The following is a 20,224-nucleotide window of genomic DNA, read 5'->3' as shown; positions in this document are numbered from 1 at the left end:
CACACACACACACACACACACACACACACACACACACACACACACACACACACACACACACACACACACACCTTATAGTCACAGCTCACCGTGACCGAGTCGACAAGTCACAGCGAAGGTTTGAGGCTGGATTCATGGAGGATGAGTCAAGGCCCCATACTGAGCCAGACACCATCCATCAATCACGTCGGAAGGAAGGAAGGAAGGTACCACACCGTCAAAAGCCTCTCCTGCTGATGCCTTTTCAGCACAAAGTAGCGTTATTCTGTTGCGCTAAAAAGGCAACATGGGCTTGAAAGGAGTTCATGTGGCCTTTCTCTGGGAAGGGGGGAGGGGAGGGGGGGGGTGCACTCACACTTTGCAAACATACAGTATATTGCAGGCAATCAAAGTATACAACAAGCCAGCTGTAAACCCATTGAGGTGGGAGAATGGAGGGGGTGCAAAGAAAGCCCGGAAATCTGCCTGGTAATAATGTCTCAATGGGGCTCATAATATGACTTTAGTCCTGCTCAGAGTAAAGTCCTGTGTGGACAGGGACTTACAGATATATTTAGATATGCATGCGTGGACACGTACCCTCGCCATGGGCGTGGGTAACAAATAACAATTGAGGCACCTAGACGCCCTGGGAGGAGCCCCAGGTGTGAGCAGAGTCCTGAATCACACAGACAGACTGATTACACTCTCACTCCTCCTGGGCATGGATACTTGTGCATGTGAGTGCATACTGTAAAAACAACGCAGGGGCCTACTACACAAACATACACACAGTCTACACTATGGTGACACAGCGTTTTTTTCCAGACTCCTTGAAACCTCAAACTATAGAAACATTGTGTCATCGTCATGATAAGATCAGCGACGGTTTCCCCAACGACGACGACGACAACGAATGGGAACTCCAGCTTTTCCGTTGTTGTCCTGCAACCCCCTCAGCGTGGGCTCCGTCTGAGCCGGCCCGGCACAGGGGTCACCGGGGGGTTGTGTAAATACACAGTCGGCCTGGGTGGGATATGATGGGAGCACACGGGGAGTTTTCCATGACTCGCCACCTCCGACTATACAAGCCTGCCCTGCCAAACAAAACGCATCATCCTCCCCTTGATCACAGACACAGGGAGACATTTACCGTAGGTTGTATCATTAAGGAGATGATGTTTTTTTCCCCCCACATGCACCCATCATCAATTCACATCATCATCTCTGTTGTTGCTGCTACCACCCCCGAAACCTCCCGTTTCCCTGTCATTTGGACTGGATTGGGTTTCCATATGATGTGGTTGTTTGGCGTGATGGTAATTCTTTCCTACTGATGTCAAATGGAATCGGGCCCACAGGGAGAAATATTCTGCCTGTGTTTGGACTTTTTTTCCCCCTTTTTCTATTATGACCAAAATGCTGCATCAAAATGTGGTGGGCTTTCTGCAGAGGGAGCGACCTGACCACATGACCCGACATGGAGCGGCCCCGGGGCCCAGAATGCAAAATTAAAAGTATTTGCTTTATGTAACTGTATGTTTTGCGATATAGAGCACAGAGAACCGTGGCGATTGTATACACAATCAAATCCTCCAGTGTTAATATATCCACTCTCTGATGGTGCCAAATGGACCAAATTGAACCAAATGGGCCCTTTGGTGCACTCTTGTGCACTCTGGAGTTGAAATAACTGCATGTGCTTTCATGTCAAAGACTTTATTCTCAATCAGGAAAAGTGAAAGACTTTTCAGAACAGCAGCGGTTTTTGGTACTGCCCATTCAACACACGTCCCTTCAGAAACTCTTAGGTAATACGTCTATTTCTAACGAAAAGCAGGGGGAAAGAAATCTTCAAAATCCCCTCTGCTTCCCAAAATGCTGTTCCGGCAACTGGATTTTTACTGAGCTGAACACAACACACCATTCATCTCCACTGGTGTCAGCACGTGTCCAACAACAATATTCCATGTTGCTATAATGGCTGCGATCAGCGGAGGGGAGCAATAAATTTATCACGCGCTTGTCTTTGTTTATCCCCTCTGCCGCATCTCCTTGGTGACAGTTGCTTAGCCAACGTTGTCCTCTCGGAGTGACTTTGACGTTATTGAATATCAATGAATGTCACTACTAGGCTCAATGGTTCCAGTTTATGAGTGGCGGACGGTCAACATCATTGACGTGGTTATGATCCGAAAACTCCAGAAATGTCTGTCGTAGCAGACAAGGAGGCGTGATTTATGCACATCCTCCTGTTTGACTGTAGGATGCTGTTTACAACCAAATGGCAGAAGCATGGCAGGACATGCAGGCTGGCAGTTCTTTGCAAAGACTGACTGTGGCCTCTTTACAAAAGCTGCTGTGCAGTTCAGCTGAGGAGGGTCATATTTACTGTTTTTAAGATCAGAGCCTATACAGCACATCATAGGGCCTACTCTACCAAAACCCTTTCCATTCTTTCATAAATCACCATTATTACATGGCCAAATGTCATCATTCACGCACGCACATACACACACGCACGCACGCACGCACGCTCGCACGCACGCACGCACGCACGCACGCACGCACGCACGCACGCACGCACGCACACACACACACACACACACACACACACACACACACACACACACACACACACACACACACACACACACACACACACTCCCCCCCCCCCCTCTACACTAATTATCTTCACCAAAATAGCTGGCATACAAGCTCACAACAAGTTGCATTGTAAGCTTGTTGATCTGCTATTGTCACAGAATGTTTGCGCACAGATAGGGATGGTTCTTGGAGTCACTAGCCTACAGTTGGTTGGTTTGTGTTGGTTGGTTTGTGATTAACGTCCTCCAGGAATCCATTGTTAACACCTCCGGACCATAACACAGCACAGGCGACATGGCACTTTGCAAAGACTTCCACGACCGTGACATGACCTCTGACACGCAATTTGTTTAGGGAGCTTGACCTGTGACAAGATCCTTCCTTGCCAGTGCAGGGTCAGCCTCCATTATGTTAACGAGGTGCCATTTAGGTCCAAGTCAACAAATGGCTCTCTGAACACATGGTGTCATCACAGCACAATTTGACCATCGAGAAGCTCTGCTGTCCCCCCCCCCCTCCCCATATTTCTATACTGTACACGTCTTCCCTTTTCTCTAACCGTGTACATGAGGATTTCTTCTTTTGCATAGAAGTGTATATTATTGTATGTCTTTGAACGTCTTGATGAATTGAAAATCGAGGGCCCTTATGTAAACAAGTCTAATAGTGCTTTATCTGAACTGAAAATAATTCTTATAATAACATTTGCAATCAATCAATGTGTTGTAAGCTTGTAGATTTGCTATTTTCGGACACAATGTGGTGTCATATTATCACCACAAAAAAAATATATATTATAATAATTAAAAAATAAAATCCTAAAATGTCCTTTATTTAGACACACAAATATCTCATACAATAACATACTAGTATGTAGGCCAACTCTACTTCCGACAATTAGCCTCTTTAAATTTGGTATCAGAAGAGCTACAAAGAGGATGCCAAGTCTGCCATCTAGTGTCCTGAAACTGACAGTACAGGATTTCCTCTTTTTTAAGTTAAAAAAAAAAAATTATATAGCTTTGAGTTGACAGCTGCTGTACTGACTGTATACACTGGACAAGTGAGTAATTACCACAAAACATGAAACAAAAAGACCCATTGTACAGTTTAGCTGGAAAGCGTGTGTCTGGGCATTATGCTGTGGGCTAGAGGGGATGATCACTGGTGTGGCAAAAATAAAATAAAAAGTAAGATGTATACACAATGGATAGACATGTTTAAAATGTCCAGTGATGGATCTGTGTGAGTGCGTGCACGTGCGTGTGCACACGTGCGCGTGTGTGTTCTCCTTCCCTTGATGTTGCTTAAATTCCCACGGGCCCTGTGCATGTGGCTGTCACGTGTGTGGTCACAGTGTTTGTGTGTGAACATCAGTCAGGCCGGGTAACGGCAGGGCGAGAGACACACAGGCAGAACAAGAAGGGGTGGCATTCCAGTCCCGCTCAGTCACAGCTGTGGGCATACCATACCAACCCATTGGTGGCACTGATGGCATCACAGCCAGGTCACTGTACTGTGATTCTCTTTTTGTTTTAAAAACAAGTGTTAAATAGCTCTATATTCTGATAGCATTATATGTGTTTGCCAGGTAACAGCTGCAGGGGTCTCTGCAACTCTGTATTAAACAGAACATTTATTTTCAGGTTGGAATTCCAATGTTATTGCGTAATTGGAACAGTATATACATACTGTACTCTCACCTGATCACTGGAATTTGCAACCCATGTCAATTATTATTTTAGTTTTTTGCAATTTATTGAAGCTGGAGACGCTGGAGAGATGGGGAGATCCCTGTCTTTTTGATTGATTGAATACTTTACTAGTCAGAAATGTACAGCCCGAGGTACAGTCAGACCAGTCAGCCAGTGAGGCCGCTAAAGGATAACACAAAAAGGTTTCCATTATGGTCTTATGTCACTGAACAAATACTCTATCTACCTATAACCACCTAACTCTGAGAGTGTACACGAATGTAACCAAATGTAAATTTCCAATGAGGTCATATATATATATATATATATATATATATATATATATATATACACACACACACACACCTTTTTCCATGTCCCCTAACCCCCAAGGAACTGCCAAATGAATGCTCAAAGTATAACAAAATGAATTGCCAGTGTTGAATCCCAACACGTTGGAATTTGAATTAAATCAGAGGTGAACACTGCTGAAAAATAAAATAACAAATTGCACAGAAGCTTGAGCCATTCCTCTGAATAAGCATTAAAATAATAAAAATACGTTCTGATTGCACAATGCATCAGTGACATCAAACTTGTTCTGAATCTGGTGATGATAAATAACATACGTTTAACCCCCCGCCCCCCCAGCACAGCCAGGCTGACCCACAACGGTCAGCTTGCATTCGGTTGGCACTAAATAACATTACAACGGATGGCTTCATCTCACCCAGAATGACCTCAAAACAAGTACTGCTCATCGTGTGCGATTTAAAGACAGAGTTATGTCCAGATGCTTCCAGGCCTGCTGCTATACATCAACTTGAGACAAAACACATTTAAAACCCAGGAGTCATGCAGTCAAGACACTTGCAGCCAACATAGGACGTGCCGTGGACCGCTAGAGGCGGAAGTATAAATCTTAATACTCAGCCTTTATATTGCTTCAGGCAGCTATGCACGTCTCCTCCAAGAGGACGACCAGGGGACACGTGTGGAACTGGCACTGCATAAAAAAGTACTCACAAAAAGTACTCACACTTTATTGTACTTAAGTAAAAGTATCAATACGGCAATGCAGAAATGCATTACATTACATTTACATTAAGTAAAAGTCCGGAATTCAAAATGTACTTGAGTTAAAAGTACAAAAGTATCGGCATCAAAATGTAGGCCTACTTTAAAAGTACCCAAAGTGGTCGCTATGTAGAAAGTTCTTCATCAAGTCATTAATATCTTGGGATTCGGGAATGTAACAGCACTGATAGTGCAGGACGGTGGAACATCTTAACAGTGAGAACAAGATTACTGAAACCAGCGTACACTGATGAAATGAAATATATAAAGAAACAGAACAAAAGACCATGCCATAATATTCGAGCGAGCGAGACAGTGGCTACCAATTCCCATTCATCCATCCAACAAATATCCACCACGTTGTGCGGAGAGTACTAGAGGTCACACATGTACAATTCAGTCAGGACAACTCAAGAATGGATGGAATATATATTTATTGAATATAAGATGAGCAATACATTTATTATGGTTTGGCGATGTATTGGATCTGCTTTTTAGGTACTCAGATCAAGCGCATCAGTCCCGACCATAGGGACTCTGAATCCCCCGTACCTAAACAGTAGATCCAAAACGACAGGTGGTAGCTGGGGTTGGAGGTGGGTGAGCAGCAGGTTTGTATACAGCAGCACGCTGATACACAGCAGCAAGGAAGGAAGCAGGAGGAGAAATGCAAACCTCCGGTTAAAGTAGCCGGTATGAAGATGGAGTGAGTGTGTGATTGGCTGAGTGAATCATGTGGATGAGTGCATGATGCTGAGGCGGCCCAATTAACGGCCGGCAGCAACTGCACTGAGGTTCCCTGACTAAACTTGCTCTGTGCATGTCTACGACAGGTACAAATGCTCATAACAAGCTTACAAAACTCTAAACATCTCATGTACAAACAATATAAAGAAAACACATTCGACTTAGAAAATAAAATAAAAAATACACTCATACAATACATTAGCCATTCCTCCATTTCTGGTCGGATCAAATATCATCATAGAAATATATTTCTGTCACACTCTATTTGCTTTTGTCCTGTGTCATGAGCAGTGTTGCCATTATAAGCGCATATTATAAGCGCCATTGGGCTTGTTTTATCTGTAAAGTTGTCTTAATATTTAAACCAGTGATTCTCAAATATTTTCATGTCATATGACCCCAAACTAATATCCTTTTGTCCCCCTTCTGTACCAGATTTGCGTTAGAATGTTTAAAAAATCGTCCAAATATTCCACATTTTATTGAATGACTTTTAGAAAAATAGCCGATCTACAAGCTCACAACAACGTTGAGCGTTGTCCTCATTTGGCTTAGTAGTGGCTTCTTTTTGGGCTTGGACCTGGAAACTTTGCTCTTCCAAACTCTGGCAACGCTGTATCATTCATGAGGCTACAGTAAAAAAGCAGCGACAGCGACGACGAGGCCTCCCAAGCTGAAGGCGGAGCTGGTCCTGGACTGAGATGAATAAATGGAGGAGGAGGCGGCGCTCAGGCCCGGGCCGGACCTACAGCTATTACAGTTGGCACCGCAGAAGGAGCAAGCCCGCAGGTTCTGCATGACGTCCGAATTGTACGTCCTTATTGTTCTTCTCCCTGGGTGAGGGTGAAAATGTTACGTTACGTTACATAACACTGGCGATACCGTATCAAGGACATTGCAAAAGACATTAGCTTCGTGAGTTTCGGGGAATTTCATCACTGAGATGTACATAGTACACAACCATGAGTGAGGAATCGACGATACATAGAACTTACTGTATACAGTGTCAGCTAGTTCAAACCTTTGTATTGCATACACTAGCCCTTACCCGTTGTGAGATATTTGACCCCCCATTGAAAATGAATGGTAGACTGTATCTTTGTATGGCTGCGGCTTCCATTGAAAATGAATGGTAGACTGTATCTTTGTATCGGTGCGGCTTCCATTGAAAATTAAAGGTAGACTGTATCTTTGCATCTGCCCGTGTGGATGCAGCATAACATTGGTTACAAATAATCTCTCAAGACATTTTTCTTTCATTCTTTCTTTTTTACAAAATGGATTTCCAGATTGCAATTTGGTTGTGGTTACATTGTAAACTGAGTAAAAGCCTCAATCCAGGATGTCATTTAATCAATCAGAATGATAGAGTATGTTATTACAACATAAATAGCACATCAGCAGTGGTTGGAGTGGATGTGGTCTACCTACTATACTCTTCTGTTGAGACATTTTGACCTGGAGTCAGATATATGACACCTGCTGGGCGACAAGTAGTACTGCCTGGAAATCGAGTGCAATATATCTACCCCAGGATTCCATCTTTACTGAGCGGCAAACATTTGGGGCTCTATTTTCGTCCATGCTAAACCCCTTATCCCTAAACTACTACTACTACTAGTTACCCAGCAAGTCCAGCAAAACCCTGGACGAATTAGTGACGTCTCGATTGGGGCCAGATCAAGTCATACCAAGACTAGAAGAGAGTCTGATCGAGGCAAGATCAACTTAAGTCATATATCATAACTAGAACTGCACTCTGTCGAGTGCATACTTGCTTGTTGCACACTAGTAGGCCATAAATGGCCAACTAGTGCGCAAGCAGAGCGCGCATGTAATGTTTTCGCCCGCTGTAAACTGCCAAATCTCAGTATCTCTGTGAAGGAATGTTTGAAATGATTAATGTTTAGATGTAATTATTTGCTACCTACTATACATGTAAACATTTAGTATTAAGTATGATTCTAGTTTCTATCTATATAAGAAATACTGTTTTATCGTTGTAGATATATTCTGGATCCCTTTTTTTTTTCAGAGAAAAATAAATCACTTATATGTGTTGAAAAAAAAGGTATATAAACTGAATTAAAATATGTTATACAGTATACTTTTTCTGTAAACGGTGGAATCTCAATATCTCTGTGAAGGAACATTTGAAATGTGTAATTATTAGGTGTAACTATTTACTACCTATCTAATTTATGTATGTAAACGCCTATAAAAAAAAGTATATAAACTGAATTAAAAATTTAATTTTAATTTTAAATCTATTTCATGTTAGACTATAGTGATATTAATACTAAATCATGGTCAGAGTAATATGTGTCTCTAACTTCAATTTCTATAATAATACTTTCACATTTGTTAAAATATACATGATCTAAAATATTTCCGTAATCTGTAGTTGGATTTGTATTTAATTGTTTAAAGCCTAATTTTGACATGTAGGTCTTTATACTTCTTTCTATCTTAGTATTACGGTCTTCATTGAAATCTCCTATTATCAAAATTGCAGAAGTCGGAGATGATATATACTGTACCATGTATTCGAGAAATGTGTTTAATTTTGAAAGCTCTGTTTTAGGTGATCTGTACATAAGAATGATATATAGATTTTTATCTTTTACATGTATACATATATGTTCTACTTTCTCTAATATCCTGCTTTCAGTTGGAATTTCTTCAATGGAAATATCTTCTTTTATAGCAAACATAACTCCCCCACCTATATCTTTTTCTCTATATCTTTTCCTCATCCGCAGAAAAACATCAAATCTGTGCCCGTATTGCTGGATCAATGATGACGAAATGACCATATTTCTTACGTCATCATTTAGAGCTAGTCATACACGTATTTCTTACGTCATCATTTAGAGCTAGTCATACATCAAATCTGTACCCATATTGCTGGACCAATGATGACGAAATGACCATATTTCTTACATACACACCACGTACTCTAGTCCCAGCAGATCAGGCACAATTTGGTAAATTATTTTTTTATTGATTATGTATATAGTATACGTATGACTAGCTCTAAATGATGACGTAAGAAATATATATAGTATATATATAGTATACTGTATAAAGTGTGTAGTTGTAAGTTGATTAGCGGTATTCTGTGGTCACTTTGGTCCAAAAACCGTGACAGCCGTTCCGCCATTTCAGGACCCCCCCAGAAAAACATCAAATCTGTGCCCGTATTGCTGGACCAATGATGACGAAATGACCATATTTCTTACGTCATCATTTAGAGCTAGTCATACACGTATTTCTTACGTCATCATTTAGAGCTAGTCATACACATACACACACATTTGAGGCTTACGCAGAAAAACATCAAATCTGTGTCCGTATTGCTGGATCAATGATGACGAAATGACCATATTTCTTACGTCATCATTTAGAGCTAGTCATACACGTATTTCTTACGTCATCATTTAGAGCTAGTCATACATCAAATCTGTGCCCGTATTGCTGGACCAATGATGACGAAATGACCATATTTCTTACATACACACCACGTACTCTGTTCCCAGCAGATCAGGCACAATTTGGTAAATTATTTTTTATTGATTATGTATATAGTATACGTATGACTAGCTCTAAATGATGACGTAAGAAATATATATAGTATATATATAGTATATAGGCATATACTATATATGTATACATATATACTCTATACTCTATACTGTATAAAGTGTGTAGTTGTAAGTTGATTAGCGGTATTCTGTGGTCACTTTGGTCCAAAAACCGTGACAGCCGTTCCGCCATTTCAGGACCCCCCCAGAAAAACATCAAATCTGTGCCCGTATTGCTGGACCAATGATGACGAAATGACCATATTTCTTACGTCATCATTTAGAGCTAGTCATACACGTATGTGTATGACTAGCTCTAAATGATGACGTAAGAAATACGTGTATGACTAGCTTTAAATGATGACGTAAGAAATATGGTCATTTCGTCATCATTGGTCCAGCAATACGGGCACAGATTTGATGTTTTTCTGGGGGGGTCCTGAAATGGCGGAACGGCTGTCACGACAAATGGACCAGGCCGATCACATTACTTGCGCGCTCTGCTTGCGCAAGTAACTAGTCAGATCTGGCTCAGAATAAGCTATATTATTTAAACTGGTGAAGACGTCCTGGAAATTACGTAAAGATCATCCCCATATGGGCTGTGATCTGGCCTAGTCATGAACGTCACCGGAAGACGTCATCATACGTTATTCTAACGTCATCATGATGTCATTTGGCTTGCTGGGTAAAATAGCCAATCTACATCGACACGTTGTGAGCTTGTAGATTCATAGATTGGCTATTTTAACAATTCAGAAATGTTTTTCAAAATAGTAAAAAAAGAAAAAAGAAAAGCAAAGTAGTTTAGGGATAAGGGGTTTAGCATGGACGGAAATAGAGTGCCTGGTCCCTTTAAATTGACACCAGGATTTTAGTGTGTAGAATAGATACTGTCTAGTTTCATGGTTTTGTCAATACTTTGTTAATATTATAATAATAATATCAAGCTGAATGCGATTGGTCACTTACTGGGTTCATAGTAGTCGTACACTTTCACCACAGCGTCCTTGACGAGCGACACTCTGAAGTCTCGGATCAGTGAAAGTTTAATGCACACCTCGGTTGTGTTGAGCTGCAGACAGACAGACAGGGTCAGGAAGTGAATGGTTGACACGGATTCCGTTAACATAATTACCGTCCACATCGTGTTAGCACTCCAACGTGAACACAAAGACCATGTCCACACGCCAGCCATGCATGTTGCTCTTACTCCATGCTTGGGAGGTGGTAAGCACCACCACGACGGTGATATGTCAATAAATAAACAAACTATATGAACAGCCAAACGACAAGCTCACAACGCCTCGATTTGCGAGTTCTGCTTGTAGATCTGCTGTGGAAACGAGAGTTGAATGCTTCAACTCCTATACATTCCTAGTGCTTATCAGAGTGGGGGTCCCCAGTTCAAACATGACATTTTTTGGGGGGGGTCACAGCCTGAAAAGGTTGAGAACCACTGGATTAATAGATATTTCTGGACAATCGCAGTCCCACTTGGCGATCAGTCATCCGGGTGTGGGAGAAACATACAGAGATTCTGTGCATTTATAGACATAATTTAGTAAGAATGATGCAAACAGACTTACTGAGTCCAGGTAGAGGCTCACTTTCCCAGGGGAAGTATCCACCTTTCTGATCAAAACTTCTGGATGTTGGTCCTGAGGAGCCAGACTGAAGCCGCTTAGAAGCCCCACATCTATGATGGCCATGCCTGTCTGAGATATTCCTTGATTCTCACGTAATCTATAGAGAGAGAGAGAGAGAGAGAGAGAGAGAGAGAGAGAGAGAGAGAGAGACATCAGTTGTATGACTTCTGGCATATTCGTTGTACTATAAAGTCAGTGTTAATTTAACTCAGAGAGTGGACCAGTAAATGTTACATTTGTACACTTTCAGAGTCACAAAACAATAAATTAACATAGGATTTTACTCTGTGGACAAACAAGATAATCATCTACCAAGACGTCCAATAAAGTTATTGTTAGTCATTATGTTTGTGGGATCTTGTTATGGACAAACATTGTGGAAAGCCACTACGCTCTATGGATACAGACCCTAACCACCTTCACCATGATGATGATAAGGATAAAAACAAACTTGTTCCCAGGCTTCTCATTTGGTAAAAGCCTGGTAGGCCTAAAGGACTAGCCTAGTCCTTTAGGCCTACCAGGCTTTTACCAAATGAGAAGCTGAAAGTTGGGACATCCCCCAGAAGCAGTGTTATTCAAGAAAATGATCACAACATGATTTCCATAACAGCTCTGCAAAACATGAAGGCAACTTCCTTGGGCGGTACTTTTTGTATTTCCACGGAGACACTTTCAGTAGCGGTTCTTCCCCAGCTTAATAAAGACATGAAAATGTCTTGCTCCCCGTTTGACTTAAAAATAATAATAATGGGCATTTGTGTATAAAAATGTGCTTTCCTGAAATCACTCAAGGCCAACCAGTGGCCCGAGTCAAACCAGTAGAGGAAGGATGAGGCCAGGACACTTACCTCGTGCATATAGACACCAGCATGTGATCGAGGTCCGTCTCTGAATCAAAGACGCTCACGTTCAAAGAGAAGGCCTCGTTGTCCATGTTGCGCTGGAGGCTCTGTGCGAACACTCTGCTCTCCAAGTTGTAGAAGACGTTGATCTGGATTAAATCAGTAACGTGTTTAAGAACGTGGTGAGACCATCTGCACAGCTGGCCTCCGGGACACTTTACTGCCTTTAGGTCCCGTCCGTGGCTGCGGTCACAGGACCTTTATGAGGTCTAATTACGTCACTTATGTGTGATTCATTCATCACATAAGCTGCGGTCAACCTGGACTAGTCCCTATTTTGGGCATGTCATATAGGTGGAAGAAAAACTATAGGCTATATATATTTTTATATGTAAATTCGGAAAATTGTTAATTTAAAGTGAAGAAAAGATCGGCCAACTCACAAGTCACAACGCATCGCATCGTGATGCATTGTATAGCCTGAAATTCGGCTATATCGGCTATATTTTTACATAAGCCTAAGTGGTTAATGCCTTCTTCCACACATGACAAGAAAAACAAAAGCTGGTTTTGTTTTACTAATTTCACCCCATGCACATCATAATTTTGACTTTTGACACACACACACACACACACACACACACACACACACACACACACACACACACACACACACACACACACACACACACACACACACACACACACACACACACACACACACACACACACACACACACACACACACACACACACACACACACACACACACACACACACACACACACACACACACAGACTCCCCCCCTGATACTATCTTGACATGCACATGCACAAGAGTACAGGACATGAAGGCAATGCGTTCCAGATGTTAATTGTTGAATGACTGCAGTCCATTATAGCACTGCATCTGCATCGGCCTGTTTTGCCTCAGCATTGTATGTTCAGTACAGTTAAGTGTGATGGACATACATTTCCATCATTGATTAGACTGGCAAAGTCAGATGGAAAAAAACAAGCACACTTTTGTGAAGTATGGGGCAGTATTTATATCAGTCAGATGGCGTCTTACGTTGTCATTTACTGCCCTAAACTAACATTAAAGTCCATCGACTTGACTGATAAAAGTTTGCATCATAACTAACCTAAACAAACATTAAAGTCCATAGATTGGCTGGAAACCGGCTATTTTCAATTAGGCTCTAAACAAACATTAAGGCCCAAACCGCACCAATGATTCGCCATGCAATACCCAACTCCAAACGGTTGCAAGTAGTTGCATGTACAGTTGCATGACACCATTATCCTCAATGGCAGTTGCAAGGAGTTGCATTGGTGTGACATGTCCTTAAAATGTTTTTGTTGCAAGGGGTTGCATTGGTGCGGCTAGCGCCCCTCAAAAAGACTAAATGTTCAAAACCCTACTAACTCCACTAGAGCTGTACAGTTTTTGGGTAAAGTGATGATGATAATAATAACTTAAGCACACATGCATCCGACAATGTATGAAGTCACGATACCAATTTATAGATGTCACATTTACAGGCCAGATTTCACTGCTGTATACTGTAGTAGTATAACTCAAGTAGTTGTATAACTACCTGAAACAAGGCGAATCCTCTTCCTTCCATATAGAGATCTATCCGCAGGTCGTTTTCCGCATCAATCTGAAAAAGTGAAATACAAATGTATATTATTATCACAATATAATCGATATTGAGGCATTTGATTAAAACAAATATAATATATATCATGATATTTGATTTTGTCATTCACGTCCCATCACCTCGTGCTTCTGGTAGTTGAGGTAGGTTGAGGCGTTGATGCTAAAGTACGATTCTGGAGCAGAGGATGAGGTGGTCATCCTCAGACGCAGGTCGATGGCACTGGCCCCGCTGATGGAAGCGAACACGGCCAGAGCCTGCAGGGCGATCACCGTGTCCTGGGAAAGAAAACACAATCAATCAGTTTGTGTAAAAAAATAAGTAAAGCGTCAATGTGTTGTGAGCTATAGGTAAATCTGCACTTTTCGCAGAATGATCATCCATTTTCCGCAAATAATCATCCGTTTTTGGCACATTTTCAGCAAATGTTATATGTCCAGAATAGGGATAATCAGGTCAAACAAAAACTGAAAAGCCTTTATCCCCACCTGTGTGGTCCCGTAGCCACCAAGATGGTCCCTCTGTTTGGACAGCCACTTCATGATGGAGATACCTTCCACCACCTTGCCACGCTTAAACAAGGCCAGCAGCACGTACGTGGACATCTCGATCTGTGCTGCCGAGCGCGGCTGGCTCTCATCTGTCACCAGGCCACTGGCAGTGGTCCACAACATGACCCCATCTGCATGGAGTGATGTGGTTAAGGTAATACATAACAATCAATCAATATCAAAACCGTATTTCATACATTAAAATTGCATTCCAATGTTCTTCAGATTAAACAGCATCCCTAGTAGTGTGACGTGCGTGCGGTAACGGCATGCTGTATAGCCTGGCCTATAGAGTAGACGTGCAGCAGATGCTCACTTCTGCCTGCCAAATCTCACCCAGGTGCTGTGCTGTATATCCCTTGTTCCAGCCTTATAAATGTTATGTATTGACCTGGCTTTTGGCTCATTTGGCCACTCTGGAACAGTCTCCCTCAATCAGAAGAGCTCAATCAGTCCACTGCTTCAATCAGCACCTATATAAACATCTTTATACAGTAGGTTACCTTTTTTTTAATGTTGGAGCCATGCTGCTGGCTTTGTTTGTACAGCACACATTATCTACTTTGTTCTTGTTTCTTTACATGATTATTTGCATTACATGTTCGGATGTTTACTAACATCACCGTGTGTGTGTGTGTGTGTGTGTGTGTGTGTGTGTGTGTGTGTGTCTGTGTGCGTGCATGCATGCATTCAGGGGGGCGAAACCACATGGGCTGGAAGAAACACACTATAATCAGCGCTGCGTGATTACAGTCGGCTTGCTAGAGCAGCGCTTCCCAACCTTTTGGGGATCAGGGCCCCCTAGAATGTCTTTATAGTGACCAGCTGACCACAGATAGGTGAGCTGCGTGCACTTTCAGAGCACGTTCATCCATTGTGTTTTCCGAGTTGGATGTTCCTACTCATCGGCATCACAATGAAGTTTTAAGGAAGGGTGGTGGAGACTTAACCCCCCCCCCCCATGCATTAGCACCCCCAGTCACAATTTTCTGGAGCCGTCGCTGGTGTCTCATAGGATGACTGGACAGTTTTAGAAACCCTTCTTCCAGTGACATCATCGATGGGGAATCCAAGCTAACGAAACGTTACAATGCAATAATGGAAGCCATTATTCTCACGATGATAAAAATAATCGAAATATTGTTTTAAAAATATATCTGTCCAACGATGATGTCACTGGAAGACGGTTTTCTGAACTGCCCACAGCCTTCCTATGAGACACAGTAGAATTTGATTGTATTTTATCATGAACATTAGTGATGACCAATTATATGAGTACATTTTCAATGTTATATTATTAATATTGTAGTGTTTTGCTTTTGCTATTTGGGAGCCCACCTGCAATACCCTCATATGGCCCACAGGGTGGGAATCGCTGAGCTACAGCTGCAGTGCATGACCACGGTGACGGTGTTCCAGATATCATTGCTGTCGGGCGGAAACTTTGTGTGTTTTCTCGTAAATTAATGCCTTACTTGATCATAATTATCTGCTACTTTTGAATCCTGAAAAAGTTATAGTTTTGGACATATACCGGTATGAGGTTTCCATCGACAGACAATATGCTGTAAAAGAGTGCTGCTTTCTGCCCCCTGGCTGCACAGAAACCCATCTGTGAAGCTCAGTCTCCTTTCCATTATGTGAATCACTTTGTAACAGTGGTTACAATTTCACCTGGCTACTTACAATGTGTACACAGCGACACTGTTGTTGACTCACATTACCATCAATCACTGTCACACAGTATCATGGGGACATTATCATACATGACATACTATACACCTTCCGGGATAGAATAGATCTTTCCTGATTTAAGGCTGATCTTTCATGATGTAAGGCTGATTCCAATCTCGTTTCCGTTTGGGCAGAAACCACTAATACCCATAGTTTGTTCGTCATGCTACAGCGTCACACAAAAGCATCAGCAGTAGCAGATCCAATATGCTACTTTTGCTATTGTTGAGGGGCGCCTATGTCCAGATTTTAGTGTGCGTGTAATTGTAAACACAAACATTGTCCTAACACAAACATTAAATGCCATTGATAATGAATGGACAGTTTTACATCATAGTGTAACATTAAAAGCTGGACATGGGATGTGATTGGCCGGAATGAGATGATGTATGATGATGAGAGCGCCCCTCACTTCACACGGTTGTGATTTTTTAATTTGAATTCTGAAATTGAACACGTTTTGGACATAGTGACGATTTGCTAACAGGGGTAAAAAAATGCTATTCCTCTGAATGAAGATACACACGTTTTGGAATTACATAGTTATTCCTCAGATATCAATGGAGATGGGTATTATTAACCAGCCACAGGCATTTCCTGATAAACTGTATAATTCACACGACATTACCTCTCGTGTCAGCCCTGGCGGTGAGGCTGGCCAAGGCTCTGTCCGAGGCGGGACTGTTGGCCAGCACTAGAGCATACACAGCCAGACACAGGCTGTAGTTACGGAGCCCCTCGTCCAGCACTTTAGCCTCCAGGTACGCCGTGGCCAGGCTCACGTTGACCCGGAACGTGTCCTGCACACAATTTACAATTTAGGCATTTAGCAGACGCTCTTAATCCAGAGCGACTTACATTTAAGCAAGAACAAAAGCATGGGAATACTTCACATAAAAGCATTTATCATGAAACATGCGTAAGCTAAGAAAGTAACAGTGGAATATCTATATAATGAAACTATACATACACTATACATATAAACTATACATATTTACTACGTACAGTACTATACTATACATATGTACTATGGCGTGCTATGACTATATACAATACAATTATAGTGCTGTCTACATAACATGCTATAAGTCTGTGTCAAATGCTATCTAAGCCAACAGAAATGCTATCTAAGGGGTTAGGGTAAGTGCTATGGGCCATGATGGAGTCTGAAAAGGTGGGTTTTCAGGCTACGGCGGAAGATTGGGACAGACAGTACAAGTCAGTGTGCCCTGGTTTCACATTCTTTGCTATAGGTGCTTGAAAAGCACATGGACTACATTTACTAACGGCTGCAGTGACGACCGTAGTGGACACTTTTTCATGATAGGCTGCCTCTGGGAGACTATAGAGGCCTGTGTATTGTGTTAACATTTGTATTATTTCACCGGTGCCTCTTCTACTCCCCCCCCACACCCCCCCTTTGAAGCATGAACACATTCCCCTTCCTCACCACATAGGTCTGATCCTCAAGCAGCGTGATCAGAACGTAGGCGGTGAGCGCCACGGGGTCCTCTTCTAGGTCCCCCTGCAGTTCCGTGTGGATGACCCTGCCCACCTCGATGAACTCTCCCTGGGGACTCTGGCGGCTCAACAGCCAGTCCATGGCCCTGGAGACCACCGTCTGGTCCACGGGGAGGAAGGACTGTGCCTGGAGGAAGCACCTCAGTACGAAGGCCGTCAGCCTGAAAGACCCGCCAGGGAGCAGAGCCGTTAAAGCTAAGTCAAATCTCACGTTTCACGACTGAAAATGTTGTTCTGTATTTGGGATCCCAAATACAGAAAAGGCACCGGCCCGCAAACAAGTAAAACTATCCTTTACAGAAAGACATGTTGACGCTATGGAATCCAATGACTGAAAGCAGTGATGAAGACTGACAACTGTAATCCATGAGAGCAGGGATTAGAGGCCAACAATAATACGTGAGAGGAAGCATATTGTACATGTTCCCATTACTTTCCATTGATAGTGCCATACATATAGACACATACACATGCTCTCAATCAAACAGACACAAAATATGTGCCTTGTCAGTTTACGAACAGTGGAAACTGGTATTTTGATAACCTACCATGTGCTGCCAGAGGTGTCACTGGCTCCAAAGGCACTGAAGGAGCCATCGTCTCGCTGGAAGGACAGTTGTCGTTGATAAGCTAAACAGGAGGATTTACACAGTCATATTAGTAAACACTGAAGCTTACTGATCATTTCTTCCACCCCAGAAGACCCTTCACACAGCAGACATTTTGACAAACACAGCAGAAGGAAATAAATAGCATTAAATGTGGGTGTGTTTTTGTGTATCACCGTGAGCCAACATGGACAACTCAAACACACCCACAATTAACCTTTTTACCTTCAGCTGAGCTTACCTGTCGAAAACTATGGGCTGTGGAAAACTAGGCCCCATTAGGCTAACGTCCATGAGACATATTCTGTACACTGTAGCCTATACTGTTGAATACTCAATACGTTAACACGCATAAGGACATTATACATTTCTTGGAATCTGTTTCCCGGCAATGTGTCGTCATAATGAAAAGCGACTATACCTTCCCTCATGTAGCCCAGGGACCTTTCCTTCCTCTCCTCATTGTCTTGAGACACCTTCTCCAGGTACTTGAGCACAAAGATGTGCGGCGCAAAGTGGATCATGTTCTGCTCCCCACAACCAACGGGCATGTCAACCAGATGGTTCACGTTGCTCATGGACAGGCCGAGGATATCGCCTGTGTGTAGTGATACAGATGAGACAGGAAGGCAATGGTTTATATGTTTGTTTGTTATGCTTATGCAACATACAGTATGGCTTGGAGACACAGTAGGCATATTCATGTCTGTGAAGCATGGTATAAAAGACCAAATAGACCAGAGGTCATAATTTGATATAATGGATCATGTGTCGTTTAATGCCATAATCTGTTAATATGCGACATTGAGGAGGACACAGATTGAGAGGAGATTGTCAATTACGGAACACATGTGAAAAAGAAATATACTTGCCATCCCAGTTTTTCTATTTAAGCGCTACTCAGGTTGCTATGCGCATTAAACTATTGTGGTGTTCCATTAAATACTTTCAATTTCATGTCATCTTTGTGGTTTGATACAGAAATAGTAGTAGGCTATTGTGGGTTATTATATAATCAAGTATGGGCAACAATGGTGCACAAATTACATTTAAATGAGATTTAGGAGTAGTTGAATAGTATTCAGTGATTCTCAATCTTTATTTTTATTTTTATTGCAAGAACTCCCAATTAGTTGTGGCAGGAATTAAACTAAAGTATACCTTAATTCAGTATGATTAATTCCAACAAGGGTAGAGTGGAATGAATCAATAGATTTATCTAACAAAGGTCGAGAGCTCTCGGAGACTGCCAGATGCAAAGGCTAGCCTCCCACACATCAGAAATACCATGGTCAGTACACCAACTGTGCTTAACTGACCAGCCAACTGGCCTGAACTGAACCCCACAGAGAATCTAGGTTGTATTGTGGTTGTACTAAGAGGAAGGTGTGAGACACTATTCAACAATACAAATGAGTTTAAAGCTTCTATCAAAGTTATATCCATAACACCTTAACAGTGGCACAGGCTTATCAGGACTAACGTTTCGACCTTGCGATCTTCAGACCGCAAGGTCGAAACGTTAGTCGCTCTGTATAGTACTTAGCACCTAATAAAAGGCTCTAAATTCCGTGAATTTCTAGGACCCCAACATAAGAACACTTTTATTGTGAGCCATGAGTTAGTCGGATATGGTCTTGTCTGATATGGTCCAGAATTATTTTATTGTCCATGTTCTGTACTAGGTGTAGAGATAAGAGTGAAACTATGTTCAATCCTGTTTATCCTGTTATCAATAAACCTGTTAAATGTTTCCATTGGTGGTGTGGTCCTTGATAGTGAATGCATAATAAAAGGTGAAGATTGAAGGAGCATTCAGTGATTTGGGTGATTCGGAAAAAGCCCCAGTCCCGGTAACAAGATGTGCACATGCACATGTGCAACAGGCCAACAGCACACACACCAAGGCCTCTGCTCGATCATGATTGGAGGAAGGCCCCTCTCCATCCTGTTTTAGGATGCAA

The 20,224-nt window shown here is 42.2% G+C and overlaps 1 protein-coding gene across 1 annotated transcript in view; it reads right to left on the bottom strand.

Moving 5' to 3' along the window:
* Nucleotides 1-858: 858 nt before the first annotated feature.
* The window catches only part of LOC310877752 (CD109 antigen-like), a gene marked incomplete at its 3' end in the record, with an annotated part of 30,458 nt that continues 11,092 nt past the window's right edge, over nucleotides 859-20,224 (bottom strand). The window contains exons 14-25 of the mRNA XM_083791701.1: nucleotides 18,682-18,858; nucleotides 18,201-18,282; nucleotides 17,582-17,813; nucleotides 16,760-16,931; nucleotides 14,335-14,528; nucleotides 13,969-14,124; nucleotides 13,784-13,849; nucleotides 12,189-12,331; nucleotides 11,278-11,371; nucleotides 10,661-10,763; nucleotides 6,756-6,937; nucleotides 859-1,005 (exon numbers count right to left, since the gene is read on the bottom strand). Coding sequence (XP_083647827.1) covers nucleotides 859-1,005; nucleotides 6,756-6,937; nucleotides 10,661-10,763; nucleotides 11,278-11,371; nucleotides 12,189-12,331; nucleotides 13,784-13,849; nucleotides 13,969-14,124; nucleotides 14,335-14,528; nucleotides 16,760-16,931; nucleotides 17,582-17,813; nucleotides 18,201-18,282; nucleotides 18,682-18,858 — 1,748 coding nt within the window. The remainder of the gene's footprint in view (nucleotides 1,006-6,755; nucleotides 6,938-10,660; nucleotides 10,764-11,277; nucleotides 11,372-12,188; nucleotides 12,332-13,783; nucleotides 13,850-13,968; nucleotides 14,125-14,334; nucleotides 14,529-16,759; nucleotides 16,932-17,581; nucleotides 17,814-18,200; nucleotides 18,283-18,681; nucleotides 18,859-20,224) is intronic.

Source organism: Protomyctophum parallelum (assembly GCF_964188405.1).
Source record: "Protomyctophum parallelum genome assembly, chromosome: 20".
Taxonomy (NCBI): Eukaryota; Metazoa; Chordata; class Actinopteri; order Myctophiformes; family Myctophidae; genus Protomyctophum; species Protomyctophum parallelum.
This window is presented reverse-complemented; position numbering and strand designations above follow the sequence as displayed.